The sequence below is a fragment of the Apteryx mantelli genome, chromosome 16 (assembly GCF_036417845.1).
Source record: "Apteryx mantelli isolate bAptMan1 chromosome 16, bAptMan1.hap1, whole genome shotgun sequence".
Lineage (NCBI taxonomy): Eukaryota > Metazoa > Chordata > Aves > Apterygiformes > Apterygidae > Apteryx > Apteryx mantelli.
The window spans coordinates 4,297,552-4,309,765 of record NC_089993.1 but is presented as its reverse complement, the minus strand read 5'-3'; the positions used below and the strand labels follow the sequence as shown (position 1 = coordinate 4,309,765).

General features: G+C 40.5%; 1 protein-coding gene across 11 annotated transcripts in view; it reads right to left on the bottom strand.

Moving 5' to 3' along the window:
- The window catches only part of DNAAF8 (dynein axonemal assembly factor 8), a 98,687-nt gene that overhangs the window by 59,450 nt on the left and 27,023 nt on the right, over nt 1-12,214 (bottom strand). For all 11 annotated transcript variants that reach the window (XR_010885779.1, XM_067305969.1, XM_067305971.1 and 8 more), the window contains 2 exons: nt 7,036-7,227; nt 4,280-4,435 (listed from right to left, as the gene is read on the bottom strand). Coding sequence is in view for 10 of the 11 variants with exons in the window: in XM_067305969.1 (XP_067162070.1) it covers nt 4,280-4,435; nt 7,036-7,227 (348 nt within the window). In the remaining variant the exon portion in view is untranslated. The remainder of the gene's footprint in view (nt 1-4,279; nt 4,436-7,035; nt 7,228-12,214) is intronic.

Below are 12,214 nucleotides of genomic sequence, written 5' to 3'. Positions count from 1 at the left end.
TGTCATGACCTATACGTTAAGATAAGGAAGGAAGAAGTGGCCAGTGTTAAAGGAGAGTTGGTATGGATGAGGAAAGTGCAGCATGTACAGCCAATTTTTTGCACTGCAGAAGTCATCTGGATGCCCAAATGGTTAAAAATCCTGCCTAACAGATGGCATGAGCCAGTAATTTTAATCTCCAAACATTCTTGTACCAAAGGTAATTTTGGGGGGTCAAAGGATATCCCATTTGTTCTGCAGCCTTATGGAATGTGTTTCCTGAATAAATCTTTTACGAAGGTGCAGTCCCTGTAATTATAACCAGATCTGACTTCTCATAAACCAAGTGGAAGAAGGAGAAAATACCATAAACAGGACCATAAATCAGCCTAATACAATATAACATCAATTGGCTAAGGGTTTCACAGGGATATTTTACATAATTGAATAGCTTTATCAATCTCAGGATTTTTAAGGTTGTTATTGAGTACTGCATGATGATGCTAAAATACAGCTTTCCATCGTTTAGCCTCCCCTCTAAGCTCCCTGTTCTTCCATATTAGTAGGACCTTCAGATTACAAAATTGGTGAACTCAATGAGGCCTAATTAGAAATTAACACAATGAACAAAGCATCGTCTCTAAAACATCTATTATGGCCCCTGGAAATGAAAGCTCAAACAGTAGAAGCCTCCAAAACCCCCCAAATCCTGTGACAGAGATCACAAGTTGTTTTGAACCACCATAGAACTGTTAAGGGACCAAAGTGTGCGGAAAAGAACCACGCTGCCCTGCTCAGTGCTCATCTGCCTAATTGGGAATGCTGAGTAGATTCTTAGAAAGCACACTCCATACAAATCTAATTCCCCCCAGGTATGCCTGTAAATTAAGCTTGTTTACCAGCATGCAAAAATTACAAGAGGTGTGTGTATGGGCATTTGTTCTGACAACAACTCAAGAAAGCAAAGCCACGGAGGCATGTTTAAATTTGTCTCATTTCAATCAGTTGTCTGGAGGGAGGACAGAAATAAAAAGCCCAAATGAAAACCCAGGAAACTGACAATAATGAGAGAAAACATTGTGGAGCAGCTCAATTTATACGAATAGATGTCATCATGGTTGAATGAGCCAAAACTCAACTTGCTCGAGGACAGGAGCTCTTTCCTTGAGAAACCATTATTATATTTATATTCATAAACCATTAGACCTTGGGTTGGAGAAATAAAATACGACAAATAATAGAAGACACACAGCTGACAGTAAAAAGGCTAGTAAATAAAATATTGATGGTTTAGAGGACTAGAATGTAGCTCAGCCCCAGTTACTAGTAATTGGAAATCACCAACAACCTATAGCTCCATGAAGTAAGCAGGTTGTCTTGGTCCTGTTCTCACTGATGGATTGCACCCCACCATCATTAGAGCTTCAGCACTATAGCAGGCAACAAGCCACAGGAGCAAATAGTCCAAAAGCCAAGAAGGCTGATAAATGCACTCAGGATGTTCCAACACATAAGCGTTGGGAAATGTCAGTGGGACAAGCTGGGGAAAGTGAAACCTTGCCCTGTTGATACAGATATGTCCTTAGACTCTTAGACTAGCACTCCAGCACCTGCTGTAAAAATCATATTCATATTATTATCCAAAAATAATTCATTGTAAGGCTCCATGGACAACTGCCATTTTGCTCCTATCATAAGATACAAGTACTGATGCACATAGAAAAACAGGCATTTCCCTCCTGCCATCAAGCAGGCACCAACTTCTACCTAATATGTTGCACAGTCAGTATGTATCCATCTTTGACACTAAAAATGAACTCGGTACTCTTCACATTAAGACCATTAAAATGCCAGTTTGTTATCATGCTACTGGTTAATGTTTATACTACTTAGTGTGTCTTTTTATACATCATCTAAAAAACACAACTAAGATTTTCCTATATTTTTATAACCAATAGCTGCAACAAGAACTCCTAGAACCCCAGGTATTTTTCCTGATATTCATATTTTGGAGCTAAGCCCTGGTAACTGATTCTCATTATGCCAATAGGAGACAACTAGAACAAGAATTGTTAAATGTTGCAACAGAAGAATATTGTTAATCAATTCAACCATTAAATATTGTACATTAACACTACACCAAGAGACTTGAGTCTGAAGAGTAAAATCTATCAAATTTCTCTACAACAACAGCTGAAGCTGCTCAAGGGGAGGAATGGGGAGACAGGACTAGGTGCTGTTGTTTTTCTCGTCCCTGCTGTGGCTGACATTTCTGAAGGACTTTTGTGGTTCCCATCAACTTAGATCTCTGAAGAGGAGAGAGCAGCACCTTTACAAATACCGCAAGAAAGTAGAAACAATAAAAGTCATTGTTATTGGAAAGACATATGATAGAGCCACTAATGAGAGGAAACCTCCGTTATACCTAGTCTTGCTTTAAAGAACACTGTCCAAATGCCTTGCATGTTCATTGCAGTGCGTATTAGCTGAACTCGACAGCAATGTCAGTGTCTGTAAATGGATCAGTAGAATAGTATCACAATTTACACGCAGACTGGAAGCTCTGTAAGGTATGTTCTGCCAACCTTCCCAGCTCCAACCAAATGTTAGAGCAGCCAGAGCCTGTAGCTTGAAAAGTTCATTCAATTACATGACACCAGATCAATTACATGACACCAGATACCTATTTTAAGCATATTCAATGCTCAATAATTTTGATACTTTGGCCAGCTCTTCAGCTGAAATCAGTAGATAGCAACAAAGCAAATGGGCAGAAGACAGGTCAGTCTCTGTTCCTCCATTTTCTTTGTGCCATAGAAAATGTCTTGAAACCAGGTGCCTGAGAGAGAAATCACCATTAAGCCCTTGGCCAGTCCAGCAGGCTGCTGAGTCTCATTAGCCCTGCTGCTTCTGTCCACAGGTGCCCAGACACTGGCAAAAAGGTTGCTTGTTGTGTTTTTTTTTTCCAAGTGTTTTAACCATTACATTTGTTGCTAGCATCAATCATTTACTTGCAGGGGCACTGGAGCCACAGCTGTCACATTTTAGGCTTTATGATACATCATGGGAAATTTAATCTTTACGGCTCGTAGACAGGCAGCTGCAGATGAAGAATGTTTGCTGCAGTTGAACAGGGGAAGTGAAGTGTGTTTTTAAACCATGTTTACACTTTCTCTTCCATTTAAACTTCATATAATGATGTGTCCAGCAGGTGTGAATTAGGATACCTGGGGGCCCCCCTAACACCACCTGCTACTGGATCCAATGGGGTCTTTTCGGCATAGAGGAAATGCCAAGGGTTATCACATCTATCACATCACATTCCTGTTCATATTACCAGACAGTAAATAAGGATGCAGAGACAGTGCAGTTGTCAGGGTGAGCCAGTCAAACAGTGCCAGGAGTAGAAAATCTGCTACAAGCTCACCAAAGCCACAAGTGCCACTTTGAACCACCTGAGAGCGACTCACCAGCCCTTACAGAGCACAGGGCCACAGTGTCTCAGCAAAGGTTATTCGAAAACAGGATAATTATTCAAGCAAGTGATCCAGAGGAGATCTCAGGTACACAAGGATCACTGTTCCTCAGATATACCTGGGGACATTTTCCAGCAAGTCAGCTACACTACATGTTTGTTTCTATAGGTATTGATAGCAGGCAAGGATAGCAAGGCCAGAGTGGGTCTCAGGGTAATACCTAACAAGCTGTCTCCAAAAAGGAAAAGAGAGAGGATGCATCAGGATGCTCAGAGCATAACCTGCTCAAATTAGTTCTGCTGAAAGACAGAACTAACAAACAAGGGCCCAGAGCTGCTATTTCATAACTCTGCTGTTTCCAGGACACAAGCTAGAATCATGCCCTACATTACAGTGTGCTACCTGAGGACCTTGCAGCTTGGTGCTTTACTGCACAGCACAAACTCATCAGTCTACCAGCTCTGAGGGAATGGAGTCTCAGGTCCCCTCTGTGGGTCTTGACTCTTGGGAATTGAATAGCAAGACAATATTCCCTCTCCTAGGCCACACTCTTCACATGGTTAAAATATAAAAGCAAAAAAATGCATGTCAAAGACATGCTTCCAGTCAAATTTCTGCACTGTTCCCACAATGTTCATCTTTCTGTTCCCACAGTCCTGGGCTGCTCCCCCATTATAATTTAGAGCAGCATAAGCGCCACTCTATCTTGGTTCACTCAAGTTTGAGCTTGAATTGGCATATCCAATCCTGGTCCTTAGTAAGTAACAGTAGTATATGCCCGTGGTAGTTCTGCATGACTAGCAAGTCTAAGTGCTGCTACTCACTTTAATCTTCCAGATCTTGGTGCCGTTTTGGGCTGGAGATTCATCTGCTGGCATTAGGCAAGCATATAGGGCCAAGCCATCCTCTTGCCAGGTCTGTTGGAGTCCTACCACCTGAAATGGAGCTTTGGTCTCACCTTTCGCTTTCACAGGAGGCACCTGTAAATCCATTTGAACATAATGTCATTTTTTAGACAGCTATATTTAGAGACTGAAAATAACCCTTCATCTCACTCCGTTGCTTTTGAGTAGAGACACACAATGTACAATAATCCAGGGAGTACTCTAGCTTGATTACTGGATTAGCTATGGTTCAGCCAGTAGAAACTCAATAAAGATGAAATTAAATAGGAATAACATGGAGGTTTTGATAAGTCATAGGATTTATTTTCTCAGTGAGGACTCTCATAACTTGCAAGCTCTGAATTCAGCCAGCTATGTGAAAGCAAAAGGTTGTATTAGTTCCCTAGTCTAGCAAGAAATGAGAACGGAATCCCTGTCAACACTGTACTGCATGTTCTAACCGCAGTGGTACTGTGTGCTGCCTTTATTAATGATAATGAGATCAATACAATCTCAGTTCAAAATCAATGCTAAGTGATTATGCCATTCTAAGGAGCTAGTACAGATTTTTTTAATAGCCTTCATCCTCCCCATTAGTGATCACTAATAGCCAAAACTCCATCAATCCCTATCCAATGATACCACCTCTAAGTTAGATTGAGGTGGTTTCTTTTTGACAGATCTTATTTTCGTGTGCATGAGTGGGAGGCAAGCATTCTATTTTCCAATACACAGATTTGATCCCAAATAAGGAGGATAAGAAGTGACTTCTGCCAAGCCCAAGAGGAACACTAGGCATTGTTTATCATGAATAGCAGTGTAGCTCCAGAGATAGGGTTCCAGACGCATAGATCACTCATTGGCTTCAAGTCTCAAAGTCAGGCTGAAACATGATGCATTTTAGTATACAGAATACATGAGAAATCTCATTACTGTGTAGAAAAGAGAAAGGAAAGATACCTGAAACAGACTGGGAAGGCACTGTAGTGCTGAAAAACAGCCTGAGACTTGGATAGCAGGTGAAAGAGGGGAGAGGGCTATGGGAAAATAAAGACACAGTTAACTAGTGAAGCCATGAGAAAGGAACAGCAGCCATGTGAGGTGAGGATCCCTGAATCAGATCACATATTAGATAAAAAGACAGGCAAATTTGAACTACAGGACTATGATTCCTTCCCAGGGTTCTGGTGAACACACAAACCACTTAAGCTTTGTTCTCTAGATGATCTCTAGATGGATTTACAGCCCTGCTATTTATTGTATATATAAAATAAAACTACTAAACTACTTACAGTGAAACAAATGCCTTTAAAAACACGTTCTCAACACAAGCCTTGAGTGCATTTTCAAACTGTTTTATAGGTCAGATGTATCACTCAAAGTAGCACTAAAAAGTCCTTGACTGCTGCAATCACTACTTTCACAAGGAAATTTCTGTAGCAGCTCTGCCACTGGGGAATGCTTACATTTGGAGAATCATGTTCTCAGCTGGTATAAATCAGTGTACCTCCAAAGAACACAAAGTCACGTTGATTTACACAAGCCAGAAAGCCAGTGAATCAGTGGAGTTATACAGATTTAAACTGGATGAGAATTTGGTCTGACATGGCTCAACTTTTCAACTGTTTGTTTGTTTGTTTTTAAAAAGAAATGCAGGCCTTTTTTGTCATTGCTATCCAACAGCTGGGAGGGGAACTGTTTGAAGTGAATTGTTGTATTTCATTCCAGTTTCTATCAGGCACAAAGTCCATCACGACATTTGGCCCTGCAGCCTCAGTAGAGCGACACGGAGCCCTGGAAGTTGAGATGTCCTTTCAGCCTCGGAGAAAGCTGCTTCGAGTTCAGGCTTTTTAGTGGGAATAACTCAAGAGAAGAAAGCTCGCACAATAGTTGCCTATGAGCTACTTTCTGAATGGAAGATTCAGACTCCGAGGCTGTTCAAGTGACAATTTTCATTAGCACTGGACTAACATTAAAGAATGTTAGCTATATTTTAATGGAAGTGTGAACATCATTAATAATTAATACTGTTTAAGTGGAGTTTAAGTGATTTAAAAGCCTTGTGCAGGCTGTCTGCACAGGATGAGATTTTCCTTGAGTGTGCAGATTGGTACGCTGATGTCTATAATGGGGGAAAAGAATAAGGCCAACATGTGAGTGGGAAAAAAGGAAAAAGACATTGCCTGCTTTCCCTCAGGGAGAAGACTAACATAGGATGAATGGGGAGAGTGAGGAAAAGGGGAGAAAGAGATGTGATGCAAAGGACAATCAAGATTAAACAGACCACCACTCGTTTATACCCCTCTTTTGGCTATTGGAAAGGATCTACTCTTAATCAGACCAAGTGGTAAGAAATAGGCACCTGTCTACATTCATTTCTTTTGCAGAAGACAAGTATAATACTCAGCCCTCTGTTTTCAGTCAATTCTGATTACTTCAAGTCTGTCCCACCTATTTCTATTTTCTGTGTCATAATCTTTGTAAACTACAGGCATGTTCCGGCATCCATTGAAATCAGTATGACTTTCATTTACTGATTTCAAGGCAAGTTGGGACATAACTTCTCTTTTGGTTAGCCCCCTGTTTTGTATCTGTTGGAGGAAGGATATTTCTAGAATGATTATATATCTGCTGGAGGACAAAATACACCTTTAGTAATGCACCACCTCTTGCACACTGTCACTGCACGCACTTACCAGAGAAAGAAGCCATGTCACAAGGGCCTGGTAGATGTCAGCTGCTGTCAGCACCACATTAGGCACCTGCCCACTGTATTGATCTGCAGCTACCTGGCCACAACTTGACAGCCAAATTGTCATAAGCAGCATCTCATTTCTCATACTGTCTGGTCTAGGCAACGTATCAATATCTGGCAAATAAGAGGCTTCCTGTCAAAAAAGAAAAAAGGAGGAAAATGAAAGTCATTTGGATTACTGGAATTGTATTCATCATCATGAATGAACTGCATTCATTGCCATCACAGGAGGGGCAATTAATATCTAGCAAGCATTTATCAAAGAGGGATCATGAGCCCATACATTGCCTGTGCCATAAAAGCTGGGTCACTATTTCACTAACACCTTCTGGAGCACTTCAGCTTTTCTTGGAGAGCCATCGCCTGGGTCTTTACTTAGTCTGATACTGCTTGGCAAATGAAAGGTTACATGGTCACAGCTGGAAATAGCATGATCGAATTCATTTTGTATTCTGTATTACGCTTTAGCATTAACTTTTTAATCAGTGAAATGCCTTTGAAACAAGCCTGATAGAGTGTCAAAACATTCATTATGTTCTGCTTTGTCTAACATACCTCATTTTTAGATGATGATGCACTTTTAGGTGAACTCATCACCTTTTTCTTTACTTTAGTATTGATACTTGGTCTATTAGGGTACAAATCCCTCTCCTTTAAAAGACCTGTTCTTTAAAGAAAAAAACCCAAGCTTGGGTTGTAGAATTACAGTTCACGGAATCTCTTTTGTTCTTCCAAAGATGTGATAGCTGCAGCTGTAATTAGTAGCTGGTTTGCTGTTCCTATCTACATCCAGTCTGCTGCTCCTGACATTTCCTTTGTAAAGTAGGAAGATAGATAGTACATAAAATCACAAAATTTTTCTAGCACTGCCAAAAGACAGTATTGCATCTCAACAGTTATGACCCTTTAATAAGGACCCCAAGGGCCCCCAAGGCATCCTGAATGCATACATTCGGCTGACCGAGACACGCATTCACTTTGCAAATAGCCGGAGCTGCTTATGGCGTTACTGTTTCCCCGCTACTTATTACAGCAGCAGCTGAAGGCTATGCTCCCCACGGCAGAGACAAAGTGGAATATGACTGCATTTGCTGTACGTGCCAATGCAGTCAGCCAACAGCCTGAACTACTAGTTAAAACGAGCAGAATTAATCTGAAATGACCTCTTATTGCAGGAGACTAGAGAGCACCCCTTTCCTTGAGAGGAGCTGTGTGAACGTGGTAGGAACACAATGGGAGCGAGCAGCAGGGTGTTGAGGAGCAGCTGGGCGGTTATGTTTTCAGTTGCTCCAGGTAGCCCTTAATGAGGATGTCTGCCCTTGCTCTTACACTGAATTAACCTTAATATGATTTACCTGAATTTACTTTGGAAGCAAAGTAAGCTAAATCCAATTAAAGCCACTTTAATTCTGAATTAAAATGTCCACAAAGGTGTTTAATGACTAATCCGCTTTACAAGATAATGTAGCCTAACTTTCCTGCCTGTCCTGAAAATACACAAGTTTTTAAAATAGTTTTCAAAAAAGACATTATTAAAGTCAAAAGCAGATCTACTGTGCTGCACAGTGTTTTGATGATGAGACATCTGCCATAGATAGCAGTAGTGCCTACCAGTACTAAATAAAAACTACAATCAGTAATAAGGGAAAAACATTCACGCCAAAGTTTCTGATGCTGCAGATCCCACATTGCTAATGTTACTGTAGTCCTGGGGAGCTAACAGAACTGATCAGGGCTTTGACACTACCACCATAATTCTCAGAGGAGAAGGCCTAAAAAGAAACTTGGGGACTTTTAGGAAAAGATGGCCTGCTTCTACATCCTATATTGGCAAAACGTTACTTCCTTCCTCTCTTGCAAGAGGGGAGTAGTGAGATCAGTGACAGGAGATAACTCACAAGCAAAAGATTAAACCAGTATCTACTGCTGCTTAAGCAGGAAAAATTCCAACTGTTCCATATCTGCTCGGCCCAGCAGCAGAGGAAGGTTCAATACGTTTTCTGACCGAGACCAGTTAACAATTTTGCCTCTTCATTTATTAAGGTTCTTCCTGAGAATGAATGAGGTTTTGAACAATGTTAATCCTCCCCTCTCCTCCCTCTGCCAGACCCCTTACTCCAATAAGGATCTAAGAGTATAAAAACTTAACTAGCTGCAAAAGTATTAAAGCTAATGAACAAAAAAAAAAAAGAAAAAAAAAAGAGCTAATCCTATTTCATTCTGGGCAAGAATACCTGAAGTCAGCTACATTCAGTGCTTTCTCAGTATGCCTTCATCCAGAGTTATCCAATTTACCCTAGGCTACCTATGAAGAGAGTCCAATTTGTCTACATTTTACACCAGCTTTTATTTGGGACAATATTAAGCTATAAAAAGACAAAAAAGACTTAAATCCTGGGTTATTTTTGGTTGCTTGAACTGTGTTGTCAATCACAGACAGGCTTGCAGTTGATGGCAGTCAAGTGCCAACAGTTACCATAGAGCAAATAAGATAAAATTTCCTATTTTCAAAGTGCTTGCTATTTTATTTTGCAATTAAATCTTCCAATATTGCAGCTTACCACCCTTCAGCTTGATTTTCCAGCCACCCCTCCACCCCCAGCTCTGACCATCTATCACCACCCCAGCATAATTACACTGTAAGTAGAAGCACTAGCCACATTGAGCAGCCAAGGAAGAGCACGCTGCTATAGTTTGTTTTATGTAAAAATTAAACAACCCTCCCACTCCCAATCCACACCAAAAAGAAATGAGCAAAAAGGAATTGCAAAACCACTTAAGGATACCCATATCCTCTACCCTTCAGCAACAGTGGTGTTGAAATTACATACATGGAGGCACAGACCCAAAAGAAACAACTATTCATAAAGAATTTGCACACAGGAGGGATATGTACAGACAGCCACTAAAAAAATGCTATATTATCTCAATTTTTTTTAAAAAGAGCTGTTTATAATCACAGCAAGCTGAAGTTGAGAGGATATATGTTTGTCAGCCAAGATTAATGTTATTTTGTTTCTAATAAAATGGGTCTAATTGGTTAAACGATGCTTTTGTTGATGGTTTTTGAAGAGGTTAGCTGGCATCACTCTACAGTTCCTTTCAGTGAGCCTACATACTGGACTGGACAGGCAGCTCTGTTGTCCCAATACTCAGAAACATTCTCCAAGCTGTGAGGGGCTGGAAGGACAGAGCAGTAAAACAGTGCAGGAGCCAGAGAGGGCCAGCTGAGAACTTTGTTGCTGGTTACAAGGCTGATGGCAACCACTTTCAACTGCTATCTAATTGCTGTTTGAAAAACTTCCTACACTGCATGCTTAGAAAGTTCTTCTCACCACAAAGGTCTAAGAAAGAAGTTAGTAACTCTCAACAGAAGCAGCTCATTCAGCCTGAGGGTGTCTCCCATCGGACAGGAAGGTCTGGAAGAGGCCACCTTTTACAGATAGTGTTTCTCCTTTGCAGCTAAATAAAGCTTCAGCATTTTACCTCTAGCACCTTCTTCGGCATTAAACTGATGCTAACGTTGAAGCAAGGTATCACAGTCAATTAAAAGATAATCTCTGCTGTGCTGAGCAGATTCTCTAGCAGGAAGAACTAAACAAAAGCATGCACTACATTTAAAATGAGGAGAAGTTATACTTGCACCTTCTCCCCCTTCTTTATGGTGGGGTGGGAAGGGGAGGGATAGGAGGAATCTTACTCTCATTGGCTGGAGGATTAATCAAAATAATTGTTTTCAGTCATGTCTAAATTTATCCTTCTATGTCATCTGCTCCTTAGCTTGGATCACGCAGATTTAAGAGGCAATCCCTGATGAATGGCAAATTACTGACTGCAGAAATCTTCTGCCAAATGATGCATCTGCTGTACGTTTGTAAATGTGAACTGATTTCTAGGTACTTTAGCGGCTCTAGCTAATTCCTCTAATGAAAATTCTATACTCCTTATGCTGAAATAGCTCTAGCTTTACATGTTCATGCTTTACTGTAGACAGAGCTCACGGCAGAAAAAGAAAAAGCAACCGTGTTGAAGATCAGGTCATCCATCTGTTTTAAATGCAGATGGACAGTTGCTAGTGTAGGACAGTAGAGAGTTAGGATACATTTAACAGTTCTGCCCATCTCTCCAATGCAAAGCAGATAACATAACACTTTTATGGCTTCTAAAAATTCTTGCATTAGATGAAAACGTACTGAAATGTCAAGTGTTTGTTCTTTTTCATTCTTTAGGGAAGGAAAAATGATGACAATACCATCTGTTAGACAATTTGAATTCCACATTAAATTGTGGAATAAACCCTGAAACTATTCAAAGAACTGCTTTATCATTGCAAAGTGGGAGCAATGGAGAAGAATGAAGAAAGTATCTGCATTTCCTGTATGCAACTGGCAGAACATACTGTAATTAGGAAGGCGACATTTAATAACAAAAAGGAGAGTATGATTGATTTTAATGGTCTGAAAGGTCTTTCTGTTAATTCATTTTTGTACCAGATCACTCTCTATAGCACAAGTGGTTTTTCTGAGTATCAAACATGCTGAGGTTACTGATCGGAAAAATACGATGGTAGTAGGATTGTACTGAAATTTTCTGACCTGAACTGAGCTTCAGCTTGCCAAAATGGAGGAGGTATGATCCTCCAAAACAGATAATTTTAAACACTGCCAAAATAAGATTGCAGGAATTCAAAGAGCTGCATAATGAAAGCATTATTTGGTATAATCTCTGCAGTTCTCCAATTAGTTAGGGAATTACACATCACGTGAGGTTATGTTAAAAATAATAAAAATTAAGAAAATGTCTTTGCTGAAAGTATCTTATGTTCTGGACACTTAGGCTTAGTCTTGAGCATGAAATATATAATCTCTCCTAATTCAGAAGGAACTACTTTTTCATCTCTGTCAGCACGAAGGTGCTAAAGCTAGCCAGCATCTCTGCTGGAGCATAAAGAAGGCGAGTGTAAAAGAGAAATGTCAGCTCATCACCAGAAATTACTGAGGATGGGAGCACAGTGCAGAAGTGACACATAGAAAGTAACCGAGCTCTGCCTGGCCCAGGAACCAAGCAGAGCAAAATTCACTTTGCGCACCCTTTTATGTTGCTGCCAGTTGAGTGTGGTC